General features: G+C 42.6%; 2 protein-coding genes and 1 long non-coding RNA gene across 5 annotated transcripts; 2 read left to right on the forward strand and 1 right to left on the reverse strand.

Annotated features, from left to right (window-relative positions):
- Positions 1-429: 429 nt before the first annotated feature.
- LOC137083519 (uncharacterized) lies at positions 430-1,151 on the forward strand. The gene is made up of 2 exons (XR_010906511.1): positions 430-605; positions 1,043-1,151. It is a non-coding gene; the product is annotated as an uncharacterized lncRNA (long non-coding RNA).
- A 4,828-nt stretch (positions 1,152-5,979) lies between these two features.
- On the forward strand, positions 5,980-7,760 carry LOC137083520 (uncharacterized). The gene is made up of 2 exons (XM_067449467.1): positions 5,980-7,214; positions 7,652-7,760. The coding sequence occupies exon 1, from the start codon at positions 6,014-6,016 to the stop codon at positions 6,950-6,952; it is 939 nt and encodes a 312-aa protein (XP_067305568.1). The 5' UTR covers positions 5,980-6,013; the 3' UTR covers positions 6,953-7,214; positions 7,652-7,760.
- A 1,580-nt stretch (positions 7,761-9,340) lies between these two features.
- On the reverse strand, positions 9,341-24,884 carry fbxo43 (F-box protein 43). Of its 3 annotated transcripts, XM_067449470.1 has the most exons (6): positions 24,806-24,884; positions 16,959-18,023; positions 16,781-16,883; positions 11,809-11,973; positions 9,809-10,076; positions 9,341-9,609 (listed from the first exon to the last, which is right to left on the reverse strand). In XM_067449470.1, exons 2-5 carry the CDS (start codon positions 17,990-17,992, stop codon positions 9,828-9,830), a joined length of 1,551 nt encoding a protein of 516 aa, XP_067305571.1. In that variant the 5' UTR covers positions 17,993-18,023; positions 24,806-24,884; the 3' UTR covers positions 9,341-9,609; positions 9,809-9,827. The 3 variants fall into 3 exon arrangements, with proteins under 3 accessions (XP_067305571.1, XP_067305570.1, XP_067305569.1); XM_067449469.1 differs by having other exon boundaries at positions 9,341-10,076; positions 24,808-24,881; XM_067449468.1 differs by lacking the exon at positions 24,806-24,884 and adding an exon at positions 24,278-24,473 and having other exon boundaries at positions 9,341-10,076.
- Positions 24,885-26,510: the final 1,626 nt, after the last annotated feature.

Here is a 26,510-nt window from a genome sequence, read left to right on the forward strand (position 1 = left end):
TAGACATTAAAAAATAAAACCCATAACAAGAACAACACTGATAAAGTTAAATGTTATGTTACTTTTTTTTAAAATTATTTTTAAAATATTTTTCCCTCTGGTGTTGCATGTTGGGAAAATACATCTTAACACTACAAACAGCTCTTATGGTAAATGTACTCCATCTCCACTTGTTTGGAGCGCCAGTTTGAGCACAAATGCTGAACACTTGGTACATTTTGTATAAATTGGTGATGAATAAACTAGTTGTTAGTCTAGGTGTGGCGTTTAAAAGGAATACTAAAAATAGTAATAAAGTCTAATTTACTCATGTCATCGCTTGGAGTTCTGGACACCATTCACTTGCATGGCGTGGACCTAGAGCTGAGGAATTATTCTTAATGTTTGTAATTGTTCAGTGTCATCATAAACCCTAGTTGTAGAAAAGGCTTTGAATACATATGTAGATACATTAGTGCCCTCTTGTGGACTTTTAGATACCTTACGTTAAATGAGGTATTTCCCCTTTAAGAGTTCAGTATTGACCCACAGAACGCAGTTCGGAGAGCTCTAATAGAGAATTCGCTGCAGCTGTTGTTGTTGTTTCAGAGTGCGTTCATAAACAAGTGAGTGACTTAGTTTATGTTATTCATTATCTTTAAAGAGCCATAGTTAATATGTTTTGATTGTATTGCCGTTAATTTGTTGTAATCGCGGATGTGCGCCATAGCGTTGTGTACCTATTGCATCATATGCAACGCTAGTGAAAGCATACAGAGAAAGTTAAATATTAATGTTTTGAGATACTTTGAGCCTCGTTGAGTATGTGTATGTTATTATGTACGGTAAAAGTGATCTTAAGCATGTTATTTAGGCAATACGTGTCGATTATCCCGAGCTCACGTGGCAGATAAAGTGATGCTAATTTCACGAGTGCTAATCTAGCTTATGCATCACTATATATGTATAAGTATATACATATTGTATATTTAAGTGACAAAGTGATTTAATCATTGTTATTATTTGCATTACTAACTGGGTATTGTTGTTTCTATTGTTTTAGAACCACTCATACCACTCATAATACAGTCCAAACTACTCTGTATCATTCTGCCATCCATCTAACAATGTACTACAATTCATCAAGCCATTAAAGTGTTCTTCGTCTCTGACCGGACGCCTTATGCCTGCTCATTATCCACCAGCACCCACACTAGTCTCACCCACAAATGGTCCTTCGAGCCGGATTTGAGGAGCTGTCATAAGAATGATGGATCAAAGTGATACAGATTCAAGACATGTCCTTCATGAGCCCACCGTCAGACCTAGACGATCGGTGCGACTCCCTAGCTACCTTTCGGACTTCGAACTCACTGATCATCAACCGAGGTTCCAATCAAGACAGAGAGTAGATTCTTCCCCTGAGATGAGTGATGATTCAGAACTGTTAGGAGCAGCTGCACCCAAGTTAGCCCACTCCTCCATCGAGTATAGAGCCAGCATGCAGTCCAAGCAGCCTCTGATAGAGTGGAGTCCCAGTAGTGAGTACGAACAACAGCGAGCACATACTTACCCAGTACCAGAGCTGTCATCAGAAGTTCTAGTAGAGTTCCAGCAGTTACGTAAAGAGACAGATGAACTGCGACGTCGTTCCTCTGAACAGATAAGGAAACTGGAGGAGCGGAATGAGGCCCTGGAAGCACAGTTGAGCTTACTTGCAGTGAGTGATAGATCCAGTCACCATCCACAGAGCACATCTTCCCCTGTTCCTCAACCTCGCGTCCGTACTCAGCAGATCACTACAGATAACAGGCCCATCCCTCTGCCAAGATTCAAACTTTCTCAGAGAATGAGTGAAAACACAGCTGAATCATTCAGACCAGATCGCCTGCATGACTTAGAAAGGAGACTTCAGCAGCTGGAGAGAACATCACAGCTTACTAGTTCTCGACCCACACCGCGTCAGACTTTCCATCAGACACCTCATGACAGAGGCGAGGATAGCAGAAGTGGCTACAGCTCGAACAGAGTACGTCTTCCTCCCAGTCAAGAGACCACCTATAGGGGACCAGCTCCCACCATCCCAAACTTTTGTAAGTCAGATCCTAGAGAGTTTTCGCGGCTGCGCATAGCTCTGGAGAACATCCTGCCTGCAGACGCTACAGAGAGATTCAAATACCAAATTCTCGTCGATCACCTGAAGTTAGAGGAGGCATTGCTGATTGCTGACTCTTATTGCAACTCATCATTCCCCTTCTCAGAGACTATGGAGGCGCTTAACCAACAGTATGGACAACCCCACCAGTTGGCCCTTCAGAGAATAGCTGAGCTTATGGATGGTCCGAATGTCAGTCATGGTGATGTGAGAGCCTTCAGGATGTTCGCATTGAAAGTTCGCTCACTAGTGAGTATGCTTCAGCAACTGGGAAATAAAGGATACATGGAACTTGAGTGCGGTTCCCATGTATCAAGGCTGTTGTGTAAGCTTCCGCATGATCTACAAACTAGTTTTCGACGGTCTGTCCATCCACAACAAGTTCCCATTCCAACCTTGCTAGACCTATCAACATGGTTAGAGTTTGAGCTGCAGGTTCAAGAAGATAGCACCAGGTTCTATCCACTAGCAAGCAAGCCTGTACCCATTCACAAGAGGGGACCTCAGAGAGACACGAGACAGCTAGTCAAGGCCACAAGTATCTTCCTTGGCACAGAGAAAGAAATTAGTGATCCGCTAGTTAAAGTTCCCGACCCCAAGCCTAGAGACAGGAAGGTGTTCTGCCCATACTGCGATGCTCAAGACCACTACCTGAATGGGTGTGCTAGTTTCCAGAGACTGAATAGAGATCAGAAAGTGCAGTGGATCCAATCACACAAGAGATGTTGGCGTTGTGGACGAGCCCATCAAGCCGCACAATGTAACCTCAGGACACTTTGCAAGAGTTGTAATCGCCGACACCTTAACGTCCTTCATGAGGTTAATGATAGAGGCTTTGTGAAGACACCAGAGAGACCTACGATCGGACCTTCCGAAAGTTGTTTGGTAAACACGACCACAGAGACATTGTACCTAGATCGTCCCACTGACAGCCGGCGTGTTTTGTTGAAGATCTGTAAAGTGCTGTTGAGGAATGGAAATCACTGTCTAGAGACTTATGCCCTCTTAGATGATGGTTCCGAACGTACCATCCTCCTTCATTCTGCAGCACAGCAACTCGAATTGACTGGTCGGCCAGAAGAGCTTGTATTACGCACAGTAAGACAAGACCTCCACAAGCTGCGAGGTGCATCAGTGACCTTCACGGTGTCGCCAGCTTCTCAACCTAAGACCTCATTCAGGATCCATCAAGCCTTTACTGCAGAGACTCTGGGATTAGCTGAGCATACGTACCCAGTAGAGGAGTTACAAAGTAAATTCCACCATCTACAAGGTCTACAGTTACCGCATGTTCAATCCGTCCAACCACTCCTCCTTATAGGGTCGGATTACCCTGCTCTTATCACTCCAGTAGAGCCAGTCCGTCTCGGCCCGCCTAATGGCCCTGCTGCCATCAAGACCCGACTAGGTTGGACACTTCAAGGTCCAACTCAAGAGATCAAACATCGCCTTCCTAGCCAACAGTGCCTCTTCACAGCTACATCAGACTCCTATACTGACCTGTACAGACAAGTTGAGAAATTGTGGCAATTGGACGTGCTCCCTTACCGCAGTGAGAAACTCATTACACGCTCAAAGCAAGACCACGAAGCCATTTCACTGCTCGAGTCCAAGACTATCAGAGTTCCCGTAGATGGAGTCGCCAGGTATGCCACACCCTTATTAAGAGTTAAAGATATGCCTCTCCTGCAAGCCTCAGCAGATACCACTCTGCCTTGTCTCAGAGGAATAGAGCGGCGATTAGCCAGGGACGCAGCACAAGCAGAAGCTTATCAAGTGGAGATGAACAAGTTGAAGGAGGCAGGATATGCACGGGTGATACCTCCAGGCCAAGTGGATCAAGCTGAGGAGGCATGGTACATCCCTCACCACATGACACAACATAATGACAAGAAAAGAGTTGTATTCAACTGTTCGTTCCAACATGGAGGGAAGAATCTCAACCAATTGCTTCTCCCTGGTCCCACACTGGGCCCTTCCCTGTTGTCTGTACTCCTGAGGTTCCGTGAACATGCTGTCGCATTGAGTAGCGATATCCGAGGCATGTTTCATCAGGTGCGCTTGCTACCAGAAGACCGCCCACTGTTACGATTCCTATGGAGGGACCTAAACAGAGAGAAGTCCCCACAAGTGTATGAGTGGCAAGTTCTCCCCTTTGGGACGACGTGCAGCCCTTGCTGTGCGACCTTTGCGCTCCAGAAGCATGTCATTGACCATAGTCACCTAAACGAAGATGTCAGATACAGTATAGAGAAGTCATTCTATGTAGATAACTTCCTTCAGAGTTTCTGCTCCCAAGATGAGGCCAGTGCACTGGCATCCAAGCTACGAGATCTCCTAGCCACAGGAGGGTTCGATCTGAGACAATGGGCCAGTAACATTCCCCAAGTACTTGATCACATCCCAGCAGAAGCCAAGTCAAGTAGCCTGATGTTGTTGCTGACCCAAGGACAACCAGACACTCAGGAGTCTGCACTCGGACTACAATGGCAATGTAACTCAGATACCCTGGCCTACAAATATCGTCCCATTAAATGCTCTGCCCCTACTATGCGACATATATACAAGGTTCTAGCCAGTCAGTATGACCCCTTGGGGTACATCATTCCGTATACCACGAGAGCAAAAGTCCTGGTCCAGCGTCTTTGGGACAAGAAAAGGGATTGGGATGACCCTCACCTTCCAGAAGAGTTGCTCCAAGCTTGGCTAACATGGGAGCAAGAGTTACCAAATCTTCAGCGCATCTCCCTTCCCAGATGTTACGTCACATCAGAGTTGGATAACCCACAGAGTATCAGAGACATACACATATTCTGTGATGCGTCTGAGCGAGCCTACGGCTCAGTAGCCTACCTCCGCACCCTCAGCCCTCAAGGTGATGTGGAGATATCTTTCTTGACTGCCCGTTCCAGAGTTTCCCCTAAGAAACAACAGTCTATCCCTCGCCTTGAGTTGTGCGCAGCTCTGACTGGAGCCCAACTCGCCAAGTTGTTGAAGGCAGAACTCAGTATCCCTCTGTTTCAGGTCACGCTCTGGTCCGACTCCACTACCGTGCTGGCATGGATCCAAGCTGAATCCTGCCGATTTAAAGTCTTCATTGGCACGAGGGTAGCAGAGATACAGGATATGACAGACCCCAAAGATTGGCGTTACGTTGATTCTAAGTCTAATTCAGCTGACGACATTACGAGGGGTAAGACGTTAGCAGAGTTAGCGAAGCCGAGTCGATGGTGTAAGGGACCACCTTTCCTCCTCCTACCCCCAGATCAGTGGCCTCAGAGTCCCCCCATACGGCTCCCTGCTGATGATGTAGAGCTGAAACAAGGCATATTTTGTGGACTCACAGTTCCTGTCACCGATCCGGCCTTACCTGATAGCGACCAGTTTGAGTCCTATAACCAACTACTCACATCCACAGCCAGAGTCTTACACGGGGCGGCTAACGGTACGGACACTCTAACAGCTGAGGATTATAGAAAAGCAGAACTTGCCCTCCTTCATCAAGCACAGACCGAAAGTTTTCCAGTAGAGATTGCTCATCTGAAATCTGGTAAACCTCTACCTCTAAGCAGTCGTCTCCTGTGCCTTGCTCCAGAGTACGATAGCAATACACACCTCATCAGAGTCGGTGGCCGTCTCCGACGTACAGATCAACTCGACGAATTCACTATTCACCCCATAGTTTTGGAGCCTAAACATCCCCTGAGCAGACTAATCATCAAGGACTTTGATGAAACTTTACACCATCCAGGAGCGGAAAGGGTGTTCGCAGAAATGCGTCGTAAATACTGGATATTGAGAGGTCGAGAGGCTATTCGTCAACACCAGAGAAAGTGCTTGGGGTGTAGACAATGGAGAGGTCAACCCAGCATTCCCAGGATGGCCGATCTCCCTCCTTCACGACTGCGTTTGCTGCAGCCCGCTTTCTACTCTACGGGAGTTGATTGTTTCGGCCCTTACTTCATCAAGATAGGTCGCAGACAAGAGAAACGATGGGGGATCATTTTTAAATGCCTGACAACGAGATCTGTATACCTTGACCTGCTCTATCAGATGGACACTGATTCATTCTTAATGGCTCTTCGAAGATTCATCTCCCGCAGAGGCAAGCCATTTGAGATCATATCAGACCAAGGTACAAACTTTCGAGGTGGTGTGAGAGCTTTACAAGAGGATTTTGCTGAGCTCCAGCCATCCCTACAGGAGCAATTAGCCAGCCACCAGATCAGTTTCAAGTTCAACCCCCCAGGTGCTGCACACTTCGGAGGCTGTTGGGAAAGAGAGATAAGATCCCTGAAGTCAGCCCTCTGTTCTACTATAGGGGGTCAGATTGTCACAGAAGAAGTCCTACGTACCGTGCTAGTGGAAATCGAAGGAATTCTCAATGCAAAGCCCCTAGGATATACATCCTCAGATGTAGCAGATCCTGACCCTGTTACTCCCAACATGCTGCTCATGGGGCGGCATGACTCATCCTTGCCTCAAGTAGTATACCCTGAGTCAGAGTTGCTGAGCAAACGTAGGTGGAGACATAGCCAGCTTTTAGCAGACCACTTCTGGAGACGCTTTCTCCGTAACTATCTCCCAGAACTGCAAGTCCGCCAGAAGTGGCACAGAGAGACCGAGAACTTAAAACCTGGTACAGTTGTCATGATTGTTGATCATCAGTTACCCAGAGCTCTATGGCCAGTTGGACAAGTAACTAAAGTCTTTCCTGGAGAAGATGGGAGAGCAAGAACGGTAGAGGTAGAAGTCAAGAAGAAAACTTATCTTCGTCCCATCACCCGTCTGATCAGCCTCCCAGCCCTACCAGACTGAGGATCCCTTCGTGCTATCCCTTATGGGATAGTGCCTTTTCTGATTTCACATTTACCCAGAAATGTGGGGGCGGCTGTAGAAAAGGCTTTGAATACATATGTAGATACATTAGTGCCCTCTTGTGGACTTTTAGATACCTTACGTTAAATGAGGTATTTCCCCTTTAAGAGTTCAGTATTGACCCACAGAACGCAGTTCGGAGAGCTCTAATAGAGAATTCGCTGCAGCTGTTGTTGTTGTTTCAGAGTGCGTTCATAAACAAGTGAGTGACTTAGTTTATGTTATTCATTATCTTTAAAGAGCCATAGTTAATATGTTTTGATTGTATTGCCGTTAATTTGTTGTAATCGCGGATGTGCGCCATAGCGTTGTGTACCTATTGCATCATATGCAACGCTAGTGAAAGCATACAGAGAAAGTTAAATATTAATGTTTTGAGATACTTTGAGCCTCGTTGAGTATGTGTATGTTATTATGTACGGTAAAAGTGATCTTAAGCATGTTATTTAGGCAATACGTGTCGATTATCCCGAGCTCACGTGGCAGATAAAGTGATGCTAATTTCACGAGTGCTAATCTAGCTTATGCATCACTATATATGTATAAGTATATACATATTGTATATTTAAGTGACAAAGTGATTTAATCATTGTTATTATTTGCATTACTAACTGGGTATTGTTGTTTCTATTGTTTTAGAACCACTCATACCACTCATAATACAGTCCAAACTACTCTGTATCATTCTGCCATCCATCTAACAATGTACTACAATTCATCAAGCCATTAAAGTGTTCTTCGTCTCTGACCGGACGCCTTATGCCTGCTCATTATCCACCAGCACCCACACTAGTCTCACCCACACTAGTGCTTATTGCGTTTCCTGTGTCTCCACCAGGCTATGCTGAAGGGAAAGCGAGGCGAGCTCCAGGGCATTTATTCAGAAACATCCACCCTGGATTTTGCTGTTTACTGCATGGAGATGAATTCCAATGTGCTGCAATAGTGTTCATTCAAATAATAAAAAACACTAAAAATAATACAATTAATGAGGGACTTGTACATGATTTTATTCATTAAAAAATAATTTATCCACCCTGAGATTTCAATTTAATATGTGTAATCTTCAGAAGAACATTAGTCTGCTATTTAAAAATAATGCAGTAAAGATGAATGGTAACAACAACAGAAGTTTACATTAGCCAACTGTTTTTCATGCATTTACACACTCACTTCGCTGAGTGCAATGGCATCTCATTGTGATATTGTAGATTGTGTAGCTAATATTGAGAAACAGGCTTGAGGAAGGCCTTCATTACAGCCTTGAGTTTAAAACAGCATCCCTATGGCAAAAGGTGTGAGTGACTTCATCGTTTACATTGAGTATCGCCTACTGTCCAGTACCACTCGATGTAAACGATGAAGTCACGTCGAAAGCCAGTCTGGACACACGATAATAACAAAGACGTAAGAAATTAAACCATGATATAGAACCTGATATTTAATGGTCTCATTTCAGTACTGTCGCTACTTCCTGCCTCTCTCATTCACCGCGGTCCTCGGCCTCAAACGCTTGGGGATTTCTCATAGACTGAAAAGGATTTCCACACACGTTTGTGAAATCCCTCCTACTCGCGGCATAAGCCCCTCCCACTTGCACATTTGTCAAAATCCCTCCTACTTGCGACATAAGCTCCACCCACTTGCTGCATAAACTCCTCCCACCTGCAGGTCTCCGGGCTGCAGCGATACATACATGCTCTTGCTCGCTGCAGCACTACTGGACGGCCCATAACCACACCCCTCAGACCTCCAGCTGGAGTTTGTTTATTAAGCGAGCAGGGCAACCACCCAGTAGAGCATTACAATAATTCATCACGCAATTATGACTTTATAACTTGCAATTGTGCATTTATATCTCGCCCCCAACAAAACACTATCATTCGCAATCGTTTGAATATACTCCAGGGTTTCTGCTGATACAAAGCCATATGCTAATCGCTGAAGTAACCCGTTAAAGCGGCGGTGAAATGCTGTTTCCTGCACACTGAGCTTTTTCCACTGTTAAAGACTCGGATTTCCATCCTAAACACAGACACAGTTTCAGAAACTAATGTTGGACGTTTGATGGAGTATTTCTGTGTCAATAATACTCCTTCCGGTTTCTCACTAGTGTCGGAGAGTTTTTTTCGAGTATGGGTCGGCTTGACGTTAATAGAGCGGAAGGTCCTTGTATGGGCCGTACGGGCTCTTCTCCCGGTAGGGTGCGCGCGCGTGACTAGAGCGAGAGAGGAAACGCACGCCCACACACACTCTCAGCTGCTAATGTGGTCTGGTCATTCCTCATTAGATGATGACCGTGAGTGATTACAACAAGATGCATTTATAGGTAAAAAGTGCTTTATTTAAAACAATGAATAAAAACAAGCATGTAAAGAGCAATATTTACATACATGCGGATACAGGACCATAACTGCTGTACAAAAAGTGCAAAGTCATCAGAAGTTCATAATTAAAAACAAACCCACACATACAGGAGGGCAAACACACACACACACACCTCTCAATGTCTCTCTCTCTCACACACACACACACACACTCTCTGTCAGAGGCGCCTGATGTTGCGTTTGTTCTGTGCGCTGCCTGGAAGCACCTCTCTCACACACGCACACACTCAGAGGCGCCTGATGTTGCGTTTGCTCTGTGCGCTGCCTGGAAGCACCTCTCACACACACACACACTCAGAGGCGCCTGATGTTGCGTTTGCTCTGTGCGCTGCCTGGAAGCACCTCTCACACACACACACACTCAGAGGCGCCTGATGTTGCGTTTGCTCTGTGCGCTGCCTGGAAGCACCTCTCACACACACACACACTCAGAGGCGCCTGATGTTGCGTTTGCTCTGTGCGCTGCCTGGAAGCACGTCTCTCCTGCTCCTGCGTTTGCTGGACAGGTGTTGGCAGTCTCTGGAGCCGTGGAAGGCACACAGACAGGCGGAGCAGAAGCGGAAGCCGCAGTGGCTCCAGCTACACACACCTTCGCCCCGCAGCGAGTGGCAGCGCGCCGGATGCTCACAGCGCGGACACGGCTTCAGGAACTCATCGCTGAACAGCGTCTCCGCCACCTGAGGGTCAGAGAGAGCCGTTACAAGGCATCCAAAAATATTTAGCATCCCCAATGTCAAGTGATTTCAGCAGTTTGACACGCGATCCGAATCAATTCGCTGATTCACTACCTTAAATTTATCTGTATATTTCATTTTATTACTGTAACAAGAGCGCCCCCACTACATGCTATATCATTCTAGAGGGTGGGCACTAGGACCTGGAGGAGCTTCTGCTGCTGTGGAGGCTGCCGGCTAGAGACGCGATCGGGCTAGTTTTGTTGTGAAAACCAGGCCACTGCTCGGAAAAACTAAGTGCTTCTCAACATCAGACCAACCGTGACGCAAGCGTTGGGGATCATTAATATGCACACCTCAACATTTGCATCTGTCCAAACATGGACACATATGTTCAGGCTGTGCAGGGGACAGGAGGACGTGTCTACCCTTCCCACAGATAAACAATGTCAACAGTCATGGGTGAGGTTTATAATCCGATACCACAACAAATTAATTCAAGATCGTTCGTTTGTTCGGCCCATTTCAGCTTCGCTCCGCGTCTTAAACTGAAGAAAGGGGCGACTGTATTCCTGCAGCAGTGAGCAGCGGTTTATCCTCTTATTGACGGATTAAACCATTTCTGATTAAACTGAGAGTTTCTGAGAGAGACGGCATTGTCTAGATAACGCGAGACGCTAGTACAGTAACAACAGGAGACTCCAGTACCATACCGAACTAAAGAGTGTGTCTGAGGACAAAGGGGAATATTACTACAAAATACAGCCGTAGATTACAGATCGTTCACTCCATCCTTCTAGCAAACGTCGCCTTCTCCACCATATAAGTTAAAACCACAGTCATTGGACAAAGCTATTCATTTAGGAAAAAAATTGAAATAAATAAAAATTATATATATATATATAATTTTTATTTATTTCAATTTTTAGACACTATATATATAGTCTTCAGTGATCATGATCCTTCAGAAATCATTCTCAGATGAGGATTCATTACGAGTGCTGGACACAGTTCTGCTGATCACTAATATATGTTCATAACCTGTGATACTTTTTTATAAGACTTTGTTGAATAAAATGTAAAAAAAAAAAAAAAAAATTAAGCAAATGTTTTAAAAATAGAAATCTTTTGTAACCGCGATATACTCTACTGGTCAGTCATTTTTTTCTTCCTTTTTTAAAAATAAATCAATAATTTTATTCAGCAAGGATGTGTTAAATTGACAGTAAAGGAGATTTATATTATTAGAAAATATGTTTTTATTTTGAATAAATGCAGTTCTTTTATTCCTCAGCTATATTAGTGAGCAGAGCTGTCTCCAGCACTCCTAATGAATCCTCATCTGAGAATGATTTCTGATGATCATGATCACTGAAGACTGGAGGAACCATCCTGAACATTCAGCTCTGAGCACTCAAATACATCAGCATTTAGAGGAGAATACACTGAACAACTAATATTTTAAACTGTAATGATATATCACAATATTTAAAAAAAAATCTGTATTTTAGATCAAATAAATGCCGGCTTGATGAGCAGAAGAAACTTCTTTCAAAAACTTTACAAATAGTATTATGTCCAAACGTTTGGCCTGTGCTTAACATCTCGGATGCCCTGCAAATAAACATCACACTCCCATTTTTTGGCTAAACTATCCCTTTAACCTAGACAGTCGAGTACATGGTTCAGAGTCATTGGAAGAAGCTTTGGTCACATGATCAGGACAGGTGCGCACCTGCAGGAACTGCATGCGTTTGGAGCTGCAGTGCTGTGTGTGTGTCGGGGTGCAGGCCGAGTGTGTGTGAGGAGTCCTGGCCTGAGCCTGAACGCTGCCCAAAGCGGACCTGGAAGCCAGCGCCGACCGGGTGTCTCCATCAGGAACAAAGGCTGGCTTAGCCCCCTACACACACACACACACACACACACACACACACGAGATCAGCACACATAGTTTGCATGACTGGGACAACGGGTTAAGTTAATAAGCTGGTGTTTTGTGAGTGTATTTGTAAACATGCACAGACTTAAAGGCACAATATGTAATTTTCCGTCTCTTACTCAACACAGAGGCGTGTCTTGACTCTTGAGTGGGCAGAGCTTTTATTCTGCCGCAAGCGCTTCTGCTTCTTCCGCGCGTGTGTGTAATGCAGAGCTCTTTTATCATATCACGCACGTGTGTTAAAGGGCTAGTTCAGCCAAAAATGAAACTTCTCTCCCTAATGTAATGGGGTGGCAGTTAATGACAGACATTTCATTTTTGGCTGAACTAACCCTTTAAAGTGATGTTATAACGCTACTATGAGCCGCTTGTTGACACTGCAGTGAGCGAGATCATATTAGGCGGTAAAACACGGCACTCTGAGCGGTAAATCAACAACAGCAGATTTAAACAAGAAGACTAACTGGGTTGATCTGGAGGACAATCTATAAATGCAGTGTCTAATAAAACACATCAGATATTAAAGTGGCGATTGTGTTGCCGTGCACAAAAATAACACCAGTGGGGAACGCGGCGGGGATGATGATGTCACTGATGGGCGACGAAATTACAGGACTAAAAAAAACAAAGCAACTTAAAGGCTACTACACATGACATACATTACACACATACACAGTCAATAAAGTCATAGTCATAGTCGCGATTAGGGATGTCAACGATTAATCGATGATCGATTAATTGTCGATAAGACATTTGATTGATAAGACTTATCGATCACCGATTAAGCAGGGTCATGCGCGTGCGTGAGGAAACGGGAGGAAAAACGATGCGAGCGTGCCCGAGTTCTGTTTGGGACCATTTTACAGCTGGAGTCACACCTTCATCATGACTGCAAGCGTGCATGTGCATTCACAGCCTGTTGTTTTGTGCAAATGTAAGTTGTAATATTGTGTTTATTTTGTGCAGGCCTATCTTTAGCTGATTTATCTCATAAGGATGCATTTGGTTAATAATTAACGTTAGAGGCGAGCGGTAGTAAAAGCGTGGCGGTGATCAGCTTCAGTGTGCAGCTCCAACAGCACTAATAATGACTATGATTGGGACTGTCATATTACACCACATTAATGAGAACACTACTGTAAATGGGTTTATTTGCCGTGTGTTTCGTTGCGTTGATCCAGGAAGAGCGCATGAACAACACGAGTCACGCATTCTGACTCGCACATGTAACTTAGTTCAAGTTCACTTCTGCATTATCATCAGATTGTGCTGAAGTAATTTGTAATATTAAATTTATTTTGTAACGTTATATATGTGATCAATCATATAGGATGCGTTTCTTTCAGCGAAATAAAACGCACTAGCAAATGGCTTCAGTCAGTGATGGCTACCGGTTTTCATTCAGTGCTTCGGCTCTAGCGCATACAGAGCAATGCATAATAACGATGATTGGGACGGTCATATTATATAACAGAAATGAGAACACTGTTTTAATAAATGGTGGTAAAGTCATTGGGTTTAGGTGCCGTGTTCAGAGCGTTGTTCCAGGAAGAGCGTCTCCCATTCTGAAGATGAATATCAGCAACTCAATTCAAGTTCACTTGTGCATTCGCATCATTTTGTGAAGATATATAATTTGTAATATTTTGTTAACTTTATATAAATCTGATTAATCTCATATAGGAAGCTTTTTGTTGAGTTAAATAACGTGCTAGCAAAGTTTCAGTGTACCTTACCAGTGTTGATTCAGCGCATCGGCTTCAGCTCACGTTCAAACAGCAACGCACGACTAATAATAACTATGATTGGGACGGCCACATTACATAACATTAATGAAAACAATATTTTAATAAATCGTTTTGAATTCATTCATTCATTTCATTTATTCCAGGCCATGGCACAAAAAGTACAAGGTAGACAAATTAATTGGGTTTAGGTGACGTTTCAGCACGTTGCTCTTGGAAGTGCGTCCACAGATTCTGAATAATCAGATCTGAGTTTGTGTTGTATTACAGGTTATATTTGGTTATTAAATAAGTCATTTAATTAAATTATAAATAACATCGACTAATTTTACAATCCCATAGCCCTTTGTTTAGATAAAAAAAATCCTTCTCATTCATTTGGTGAAGAACATGGCGTTTTGAGCAGCATTGCACATAGGCCTGTCATGCTGTCGGCTGTAAGCCACTGCTGTAGACGCATATTTCAGTTTTATGGTAAACGATTAATTGATCGGTAATTTAAACGACGATCGATCATGGGAATTTGTGAAAATTGACATCCCTAGTCGCGATAGTCAATTAATCAATTAATCGCACAATTCATCCATTTTATTTTTGTTTTTAGTGTGTTTATTCAAGTATTTTTTGTTAACAGACTGAGAGTCCATCGCTTTTATTATTTTTTGTGGTTTTGTTCATTTTTTGTGGATATTTAAAATGTTTTCGTTTTCAGTGTTAAATAGTCTTTCGAAATAAGTTATTTGATCTTTGAAAAGGTGTACCTGCATTATTATGCCATTATCATTATTTTAGATGAAAATGGTCTTCGAACGACTATTATCGTTTATCGCAATCATTTCACGGCCAATTTATTTTCCAGCAAAATGTGTTATCGTGACAGGTCTATATATATAACATTAGGGGTGTAACGATACGCGTAATAGTATTGAACCGTTCGGTACGAGGCTTTCGGTTCGGTACGCATTATGTACCGAACGGTTCTTGGTCTAATTAATTAGATTTGGAAAATAAAAAAAAGTGTGTGAAATATAATATGCGTTACAACACGGAAGCCCAATAACCAAAACGACGTAACAGGCAATGCCCCTGACTAAGAGAAAAAAACAAAACATATGTTTTAGGCTGCTCCGTCAGGTGCTCTTACTCAGTCCACGCTAAACGCTCGTCGCAAAATGGCTATTGCGTTCAACAGACCAGAAATAGAGGATCCTCCAATAACCAACGGGTCTGGTGTGTTGGTGAACTTTGGATTCTCTGTAAGCTATGATGGTGTTGGCAAGAGTGATGGATTAAAAAACAACGGTATGTCGCATTTGCTACATGATGGTACAGCAGCGGGAATAATTCATGTCAATCAACTCATTTACACTGACAACAAGACGATAAAAAGAAGAAACAGCCACAAACTATCCCACAAACTATCCCCGCAGCATTTAGACCGACATTTCCAACTTATTCAAATGGCAAGACATTTATAGCCGCGGATATGAGACCTTACGCCCGTTTCACACAAACGCCGTCTGCAGTGCGTAGCCTATGCGGTGTGTATTTGTTCCGTACCCATGTTAACGGTTGCGGACAGAAAACGCAACATATGTGAAAGCACAACAGGGCGTGCGGCTCCTGCACCGCAAACGCAGCGCAAAACGCACCGCAGACGGAGTTTTAAGAATGTGCTTAAAGTAATTGAGCCCCGTTACAATGTTCCTTCACGAGCCCATTTCAGCCAGTAATTCCTGCTTTGTACTAAAAAACAAAAGCCCAAACAGAGAACCAATTGGCCAAAGCAACAGCGGTTGCTCTGACAACAGACGGCTGGACGTCAACGGATACACAAAGCTACCTGACTGTAACGGCACATTACATTACCGATAGTGATCGACCGTTATATCGGATTCCCGATATTGAAGCATTTTCCCATAATCGGGTATCGGTTTTGTAATATCGGATTTTCCGATAAATGGCTCCATTTTGTGGACGTTTTGAGAATTGCATACAAGCGCGGCATTAACGGACTGCGTCTGACGGGAGATTATCAACAGCGGTGTTCAGAGGTAAAATAACCTGCATCCCTTAATTAATCAACTTTGTTTAACATAACAGTTATGCAAACTGCTAAAACGTACCGAACCGAGACACCAGTGGATCGTATCGAACCGAGACACCAGTGGATCGTATCGAACCGAGACACCAGTGGATCGTATCGAACCGAGACACCAGTGGATCGTATCGAACCGAGACACCAGTGGATCGTATCGAACCGAGACACCAGTGGATCGTATCGAACCGAGACACCAGTGGATCGTACCGAACCGAGACACCAGTGGATCGTACCGAACCGAGACACCAGTGGATCGTATCGAACCGAGACACCAGTGGATCGTATCGAACCGAGACACCAGTGGATCGTATCGAACCGAGACACCAGTGGATCGTACCGAACCGAGACACCAGTGGATCGTATCGAACCGAGACACCAGTGGATCGTATCGAACCGAGACACCAGTGGATCGTATCGAACCGAGACACCAGTGGATCGTATCGAACCGAGACACCAGTGGATCGTACCGAACCGAGACACCAGTGGATCGTACCGAACCGAGACACCAGTGGATCGTATCGAACCGAGACACCAGTGGATCGTACCGAACCGAGACACCAGTGGATCGTACCGAACCGAGACACCAGTGGATCGTATCGAACCGAGACACCAGTGGATCGTACCGAACCGAGACACCAGTGGATCGTATCGAACCGAGACACCAGTGGATCGTACCGAACCGAGACACCAGTGGATCGTATCGGACCGTCAATTTTGTGAACCGTTACACCCCTAACATACATATATAAAAACCCTGTTCTAATGGATTTTTGATATTTTAAAATCCCCAAATCTTACATATTGTGCCTTTAATGCAGACTGGACGCTACTTGCATTCAACATGCAGGTCATGTGACAGTGCAGCACTGGCCGGTGTAAAACGTTCTATGCTAGAGTGCCACAAAAGTTAAACACGCGTCACCTCCACCGCCATCTTGAGCTCTCTGATGTGGCTTCGTCTCCTGTGAGCCGCTTTTTTGTTCTCGGTGATGGCGTCGTTCCAGTCCTCACACACCTGACCGAACCTGCCATCAATCGCACGGTTTATACATTACAGCGCACCAAACAACCAGAACGATGAACATTTGAGCAGAACCGACCTGTAGATGTCAGCTGCGGAGAGAAGGCTCAAGATGGCCGCCAGCACGTGCCTCATGTTCCTCATCCTCAGCTCTGAGATGATGTCCACCCGGTCCAGGCCCATTTTGCGTCCGATGAGTCCTGACAGAGGCAGGCTGGTTCTGACGGGCCCGTCCAGCCCCGAGCTGCGGAGGCTGATGGCGAACACGGCCTGAAGCGCTGGCGTTAGGGACAAATCCTGCATCTTCAACATGGCGGAGCTCAGCGGCGTCGTGTCCAGGAACACCTCGTCTTTCTGCGGATCCGTCCGCGCGCCTTTAGGCCCGTCTTCTGACTGCGAGCCAGATTCTCTGAGCGTGGACAATCGGCGCTGTCTCTCCAGCCGCGAGCGCCTTTTACTTCGCCCGCTCGGCATCACCAGCTCCTGAAAAGAGCCGTCGTGATCCACCGAGGAGTCTGAAGATTTATCCAGCCCCAGAGAGCTGAAGCCACTGTCCTCCATGGCAGGCGTGAGCGCATCCAAAACCGGCTTTTCCGCTCTAACCGGCGACCGGAAATTATCGTCCAAAAGGTGCGTGTGAAGCCCGGCGATGATGCTGTCGTCCAAATCTGGTTCCGTCGGGCTCACGTCACACCTCCCGGTCTCTAAAGTGGACGTAACGGCCTGTGAGAACATCAGACGCCGCTTTCGACAGGAGAAAAGAAAGTCGTCTGTTTTTAAGGTGCTGTAGGACAGCGGCCCGGCTGGGCTCATGTCCGGAGAGTCGAAGCTCAGGTGATCTCCGGTGGTTTCTCCAGGTGTGTTGAACTCATTTTTGCTCCCGTCGGATGAGGAGAGGGATTTGAGGAGGCGTCTCCGGAGCGAGGCGTCCTTTCGGGATAGCTTCGGCGTCTCGCACCAGGCCGGCGGAACCGCGGGCTCCTTTTTCGGCTCTTTAGCCGAGTCTCTTTTGTGCAGGAGAACCGTGGTTTTGGTTCCGCTCGGGTGGCGCTCCGTCCTGGGCGTGTAGAGCCGGTCCATGCGGACGTTTACCCTCGCGCCCTCCATATTCATCAGCTAGCCTTCGATAAACGCTCCGGGAGTGCTGTCAAACACACAGAATTAAAGGTTAAAGGCCCACTGAAATCAAAATCTAAGTTTTTTAGCTTTTAGTATGACTGTGTTAGCCTTAAGTTATGAATAATCTGGTGTGTTCCAAAACTATGACAAAATTAGCATTTAGGAGATATAAGCATTCAAAATTTACAGTCTCCCACTTCCGCTAAAACGAATCTCAGATTTTGGTGACATCATCACAGACTTCACTCTCTCGTCAAATCTTCTGTCCAATCAGAATGCGCTCTAGAATCTAAAGCCCGCCCCCTTCACTGCTGTAGCTGAAATCGGTCAGATGTTAACACACATTTACTCATTTCTTCATGGTGAAAGTCACAGAGCACACTATATATGTGATGGGAGACGATTCAGTGTAAATATGCTTTCATTTGAGGCGAATAAAGTCTGTTTTCACGTTAGTTTCACACACCGCAGCAGCGCACACACCCCAACGGCTCTGGTCTGAAGTTAGAATACAGACACGCGAGCGCAGCGCGGATCATGTGCGAGTCCGCGGACACAACAAACATATCGACCCATTTGAGTTCTGCACAGAATGCTGCATTTCAGAGCGATATGGAGGAGATTATGATGGTAAACGGTTAGAGGAAACTGGCTTCACCAAACAGAGAAAGGTCCGCTCTTGCGCTCTAGACAAACTGTATATTAACGAAACGCTATTGGCTGTTCCAAAAAAAGGGGAGGAGCTGCTAACAGCTGGAGCCGTTTCAGGGGATCGAATAATGCGGCGCGATTCAAGGCACTTCAGTCGGCCTTTAAAGGCTTACTTCACCCAACAATGAAATTTACATCCTTTAAGGGTTAGTTCACCCAAAAATGAAAATGTCATCATTAATGACTCCCCCTCATGTGGTTGGACACCCGTCAGACAGGGATGGAAATTAGCACCCGCCACCAGCCAAATGCGGGTGATTTTGAGTTGTGGCGGGTAAACTCGCTTCACCTACCGGCCACCGTGGCGGGTAAATAAAAATAGCATACTGTTTCCCCTCTTTATAAACTGTGTTCAGTGCATGCGAGTGCGGCCGTATATCCGAATATGACCAGTCGTTTTTGCCGTCATTACCCAGATGTAGTGCCAGAAGACGCAAATAATAAAAATAATAACTCGCGCGCACTGAGAGAAGATCCGTCAGTCATCCGGAAGCGCGCACCCGTCTCACAGCGTGCAAATATTGAGTTCTCTTTTAAGTCTTGTGCTTAAACGGACAAACTCACACAAAAAGTATGCCAACATGTTCATCTTGATGAGTATTCTAGCAGACATAGTCTGAATATGCCTTCAGTGAACTTTATACAGTCGTGAAAGATGACGCATATCCCTCTATTAGGTCTTAAAGGGGCAGTAGCTTTTACTGCTCTGTTTAATGTCAAACAAACGATAAGGACATCACTCACTGCTCTTGATTGAATAGCTTTTGTAAGTTTAATAAGGAATAATCTTTCATTTAAACAGTTAAATATGCAGTTATTTTACATTTGATTACTTTATTACATTTCGGCAGGCTAGTAGACCTGTACATTATTATTTAATGTACACATGAGTGAGATCAAGTTAAACATTTTACTTTGAATTTTATTTTATACTGTTTGATGTTGCAATGTGCTAAATAAATATTTGCATAATTTGTAATTGATTTATTATTTGAAACTTTAATATTAATTAATGCAATTGCAAAGCCTTGATTTTTAGTAAAGTTACTCAGTCATAGCATTAGCCATAAATGCAATGGACAATTGGCATAATTTCTTTTAGTGCTTCGGTTTCAGCCAATAATTTTTATTTCGGTGCATCCCTACTGACAATGTTCTGCTCTGTGTGTCGTCAACACGCTTCAGAAGATGCCAAAACTAGTAGTTTCATTGTTGGTACTAAAAACCTAAAACTGGAAGCCATAAAAGAATCATCCAAATGCCACATCCAGGTTAAAAAAAAAAAAAAAAAAACTGAGAACATAGAGCCCTACTCATTTAATGAAATGTATATCAGTTCATGGTTTGTGTGTGTTTGTGTGTGCGTATAAGAGTGAAAAAATGTCAGTATTTCATTGAGATTAAATAAACAGCTTAAGTATTGTAGAGCTTGTAGTATTAATTTTCACATGCAGTTACACATTGTCGGTTAAAAACAAGAAAGTGGCTGGTAAAAACATGGAGTGGCTGGTAGATTTTGAAATCCACCAGCCACAGTGGTCGGTGGACAAAAAAGTTAATTTCCATCCCTGCCGTCAGACCTTCGTTCATCTTCAATGAACAAACACAAATGAAGATATTTTAGTGTAAAGCTGAGAAAAGCTTCAGATCGGCCTCCATTGGCATTCAGTCCATTCCCACTCACAAGACCCATAAAGGCCCTAAACACATCGACACACAGCCCATCTCACTACAGCGGCTGCACAATCACTTTATGAAGCGGCGAGAATAGTTATTGTGTGCTAGCCTGCTGTGCTCATCCTCAGCTCTAGTCAGAATGTGAGTCTGATGCTCATTGGGCGGTGATTATGGGGCGTGTTTCAACCGAACCAGGAAAGACCTCGATTGGACAGACCGACAACCAATCAGAGCAGCGGAACGACGCATTGTCAAATGTCAACAGAGCTCAACTGCACTGCGTTGCCAAGTCCGCGTTTTTTCCGTGGGTAGTTTTATATGTCCGCGGGTTGAAGCGACTATTATGTGATGTATAGACCCATGAGTGAGAATTTTAGCAGCAACCTTGCCAAAATAACACACATTTTACCCCCCAAACACCATTTTTTTCCGGAGTAACCCCCCGAGAAGCTGTTGTTTAGGGCTAGTAGTTGAAGGGTTTTGTTGTAAAAAATTGTAAGTTTCCAGCCCTGTTTTATGCGTATACACACTTTATAAATGAGACCCCTGGTGATTTTGCAGGTGCAAGACCTGGAACATCTGCATAGAGCTGGAAACTGGCACCTGAACAATTTAATGGCAAATCATTTATAAAAAGACTGAACAGCAAAGGACCAGGTATAGAGCCCTGTGGTACGCCCATTTAGATGTTCAAAAGCGATGGGCAACTTTAACACATTGTGCTCTATCTTGAAGATAGGACTCAAACCAACGTACTGCCTCGTTAGAAAAATTAAAAGAGGACATTTTACTTGAAAGCAAGCTATGGTTGGTGGTATCAAAAGCCTTTTTAAGGTCAAGGAATACAGCTCCCACCACATCACCCCATCCAGGGATTTGTTCACATTTTCAATAAAACTGCAGTTTGCACTTTCGGTTGAATACCCCGATCTAAAACCAGACATCTGCGGGTGAAGGAGCTGATTGGCTTCTAAATAATCAACCAATTGTGCTGCTACAACTTTCTCACTTTGGATAAAACTGGTAAAATAGAAATTGGACGATAATTACACAGAGTGATTTAAATCCTGGCACAATAATAGCTTTTTCCATCCTAAAGGAAATGTACCAGTCCTAAGATTAACAAGATGTGTCAGTGGTTTAACTTACACAATTGTATATTTTTTAAGAAAGCAGCTATTCATCCTACAGATATCGTTTGATTTTGAACTTGACAAATTATTAATAATCTCTTCAACTTTTGTCTCCTGAACTCTTTAATGTAAATAGAAGCTGCTGAAGATATTCCAGTTGGAAAATTACAATCTATGGACTCAAAATCTTGTGTTAATTCAGCACAAAATACGAATTAAATTAATAAGCCATAGTGGCACTAATATTTATATTCTTGCCTTTGAGTTAAGTTCCTTTATCCCTTTGGGTTTGTTTGTTTTATTAGTCCTATTATTTAAATGTTTCCGGAGGGAATTATCGTTACCCTTCGCTTTGCCTGTAAGTTGGGTGTAATATGAGACCTTAGCCTTACGTAATTCTAGTAACACTTTATTTCTTAAACTTTTGTAAATTTAAAGGCACAATATGTAATGTTTCAGCATTAAAAATATAAAAGATCACTATATGTTATATATTTTTTAAAGTTGTGTGTTTACATTATCCCAACAGTTCCAATTAACTTCTAAATCCAGAGAAATTAATATTTTAATTCGAAGACACGGACCGTGTCTTTATTTCCGTTATGTCGCCAGTCTTTCACGTCATATCCACGTTTGCGTCTTGCTTCCTGCGAACTCGGCAGAACCGCCAAACTCAAAGAGGAACACTGACAGACAGTATAAGGGGAACCCCCGTATAAAAAAGTCTGTATGATAATGGACCATGACTACTCTTTGCCTGTACGTTCTGCCAGCTCAACAAAGCGCAAACGTACGGGTGAAAAAAATGACCCGAGAGGATTTTGGGACAGTAGAAGAAGCAAGAGACGTGTAAACCTTGGAGAAGCCTTTGAAAGATGGCGAAATCTTCGTGACAAGCTCGGACTGCAGAGAGATATGCTGATCTCGCTTTCGTTTTAATAAACAGGTCATTTAAGTAACCATTCAGCTAACATAATAATCATATAATCATAACATGCTGTATGTTTGCATATTGCATAGCGATCTTGACCACATTGAGACGCGTTTAGCTGAATATGTATACATTTTGTATTGTATCGGCTTTTCAAACAGGCGGATTCTGTGTTTTTGGAGACTGAAACTGAGACTTTTTAAAACTGATTCAAAAGTATATTTCTATCCGTATATTTGGTGACACGATGATGTCATGTGTAAAACGCAGATGGACTAGCTATTATTGGTTTTATATGTAGCTGGAGAAAGTAACGTTAGCTTCATAAGGTAATATGCCACTATCTTGGTCAATTAATATAAGGTGACCGTCACTTTTATCATATGTTAATGCTAGCTACATATAATATTGATTTAATAATGATCTACTTATTCATATATCTGAGTTCCAAAATAAATGTTTATTAGAATGATTGATGAACGTGGGGAGCGACACAGCGCGTGTTCCAATGAACAACGTAGGACAAGAACAAGGTTTGTTATCTCAACTTAAATTATGTTAAACTGACTTTAAAAAATGAGTTACATCTTGTATAACTAACAAAAAGTTTAACATTTAACATATTTTGATGAGTTAAAATGTAAACACATGTTGTCATAACTTATTGAACATATACTTTTTTACAGTGCACAGCCATGATCTGCTCCCAGTTTAAGTTGTTAAGTTCTCTTTCAAACTGCACTGTCTTAGCTTCAGGAATTACACGTTTCATCACAATCAGATCTACCAAAGTACCAGTGGCGATTTCTAAAGGGTCATGTTGTGGTCGGAGAGACCTGTTATCAGGTTGTAAGTCAATCAATCCATCATCTTTATTGATATCGCTCTTCTCCAGCGCCGATTGTGTCAGAGCAGCTTCAGTGTTAAACAGGACAATACTGCAGCAGAATTAGATTTGGCTGTACAGTCGTTCTGGAGTAAACAGTGATGTTATCAGCTTATTTTAATTTATCATAGAGCGACAATGTGGGCAGATCAGGATTATAGTTTATAGAATATAATAAAACCTCATTAATGAATGTTATTTGTATATTTAGTTGAATAATTTGGATCAAGTCCTTATTATATGTTCTGGTTTATTAGTAAATGCCATATCAATAAGGGTCTTGGTCTGCTTTGTTATCCTAGTGGGCCCTTTAATCATTTGCAAATATTGTCATATTTGTTTTTAATTTTTGCTTACTATTGTCAGACTAGTTGATGTTAAAATCACAATACCATATAGTTTTTTTCTTTAAATAAACGTTGAGTTGTTTAGCCACAATACTTAATTAATCATAAAAAGAAACGTTATTAGAATGTGTATTATAAAGGACAGCTATATTAAAATTCACTGTAGGTGATAACTCTTGAATGTCTAGCTTTGAATGTAATTTTGTTTTCAATTCAACTGTGACATTTACATTTATCTTTATTAATACTCCGCCTCTCTTGTCTGTAACGTTATTTCTGTCGTGTCGAAAACATTGGTATCTAAACAACTTAAAGTTTTCAATTAATAGCATTTATAAGTAACGTTAAAGCGTGTTTCTACCACAGAATACGAATAGCAGAGAAGTCACAAACTTTCAAACTTTTTTATATTACGTGGAGGAAACAAGCTTTTATAAATTAGGAATAATTTTGTTATCAGTCAGGAGCAAAGATGTACAGATATATATATATATATAAATAAAATACACGTTAACGTTATATTGGTAATGAATTACCGTCATCCACACAATGAACGTGTAATGATTAAGGATAATAAACTGCGTTTGAAGATACCAGTTTGGGCAGTGTCGGTCAGGAAAGCCTGGAGGAGTTCAGCGCCCGGTTTGTGAAGTCCTCCGCCGGTCAGACCGTGTTTAATTAGGAGATTATTCCGTTAATTGGCTTTATTCGGTTCTGGACGACAGACAGGTGACGGTTGGGGCTGCTATGGTGACGCGCTGAGCGGTTTCCCTCTGGCAGATTCAAATTTAGCGCCGTTTGAACCCGCTAAATTAGTGCACACACACACACACACACACACACACACACACACACACACACACACACCTTTAAGGCACTTATAAGCTGCACCATTCGCTTTAAACAGTTTTTGTGTATGAACACTCGGTTTACGCCACACACCGCTGACTGAAAGATGCCATTATAACACAGAAACAAACTGCACACTCATATTCCAGTCAGCTGTGGCTCAACACACACACACACACACACACACACACACACACACACACACACTTAACGAGAAATGCGTTTAAGAATGATAAACTGAGATCAAACTGTGAATGAGAGAGTGTTACTCACGCGTGTTGATCAGAGAGAGAGAGAGAGAGAGAGACGGTGATCAGCGGGTCAATGAGGCTCCACCTTTCAAATCTCGAGCGCATTTCACTGATTGGACGCGGATTTAAAGAGACACGAAATCATTTTGCATAAAACATGAAATACAAAATTAATAGATTCACTAAAGTTTTTCTCAGTCGCTTTGGTACATTTCTCAGATCAGAAATGAAATTCTCAAAATTCAGTGTGCTATTCAGTGCTGTCTGTTCATTTCTGTATCTCAATGACATGTTCTGACAAAAAAATACAAAAAGTAAGAGTGTAAATTTGAATCTTTTCCATTATCTTGCATTTCCACTCACACACACACACAGTCAGATGTAACTTACAATTGACAATAATTGTCATGAAAACTTTAGCCGTAGTTTCCATCAGATCATCCCTCCAGAGTGAACCGTTATATTGACAACATGACTGAACAATCTGTCGGACCCGAACCCGAGGACTTGTCTTCTGATGATCATATATTTCCTTCTGAGAGATGAACTGGTGATTTTGAGGAAGAGAGGGGCTTTTGCGGGTTATCTATGGTGTTCTGCTATTTATTGTTTTGAGAAATGCACTTACTGTTCTGCAAATTGTGAGTTTGATTCGAGAAATGTACCAAAGCGACTGAGAAAAACTGTAATGAGATGTCATGGATTTCGGAATGTTACAAATAAACATGAGATCAGTTCTCTAATACAATTATTTACTTAAAACTTATATGGCTTTTTAAAAATAAAATAAAACTTCAATATAATTAGAAAAATACCACAAAAGAAAAGCTGCAGGCTATAATTTACTATGTGGCCAAATAAAATATATATTTATCTGTGTATGTAAATTAAAATAAAAAAGCATCTTTAGTACAGATTTTCTGACATAATCTCGAAAATATTGATTAGTTTGAATTATTAGCATGAAGACATTTTTGCACAATTTTAGCACATTAATAATAAACTACAGTTCTGTGTTTATAGATAGATAGATAGATAGATAGATAGATAGATAGATAGATAGATAGATAGATAGATAGATAGATAGATAGATAGATAGATAGATAGATTTAATTAGTCATCTCCTCTCATATTTATTCTTCTATATATATTTGTTAATTAATTAATATGTTTGTTTATTTATTTATTTATTTATTTATTTATTTATGTACGTATTTATTTATTGTATTTTGTGAGAAACAGCGGGTGTCACGTGACGCGGCTGCCGCACTATGACGTACACATTTCTCGTCGTGAATTAGTTAGATTTGTTATCATGAGTATATGAATATATTTACATTAACACAACGTTTCCTTTACTTTATGTGACACATTTTAATTTTTTAACACGGTCAGTGACACGATGATAAAGTGATAAACCCCGGTTATTTATATTATATGGCCAAAAAAACTCTAAACTTAGTAAAGATATCTGACAAAATATTTAGGCGAATTTAATAATTACTGTGCAAAATTTGCAGCAGAGATCCGTTTTGGACCGCCAATCGAAGAACACAAAACAAACGCGCATGTTTTATCAGCATCGAGGAACGGAAACTTCATCAATCTCTTTTAAGACAATAATTAAAATACTTAGTCGGAATGACTGTTTACAGGAAATAATACCACCGGCATTTATGTCTGACAATCTGTTAATCTTTCACTACTGACTCTGCGTGTGCGTGCGT

This window comes from Pseudorasbora parva, chromosome 7 (assembly GCF_024679245.1).
Source record: "Pseudorasbora parva isolate DD20220531a chromosome 7, ASM2467924v1, whole genome shotgun sequence".
Taxonomy (NCBI): Eukaryota; Metazoa; Chordata; class Actinopteri; order Cypriniformes; family Gobionidae; genus Pseudorasbora; species Pseudorasbora parva.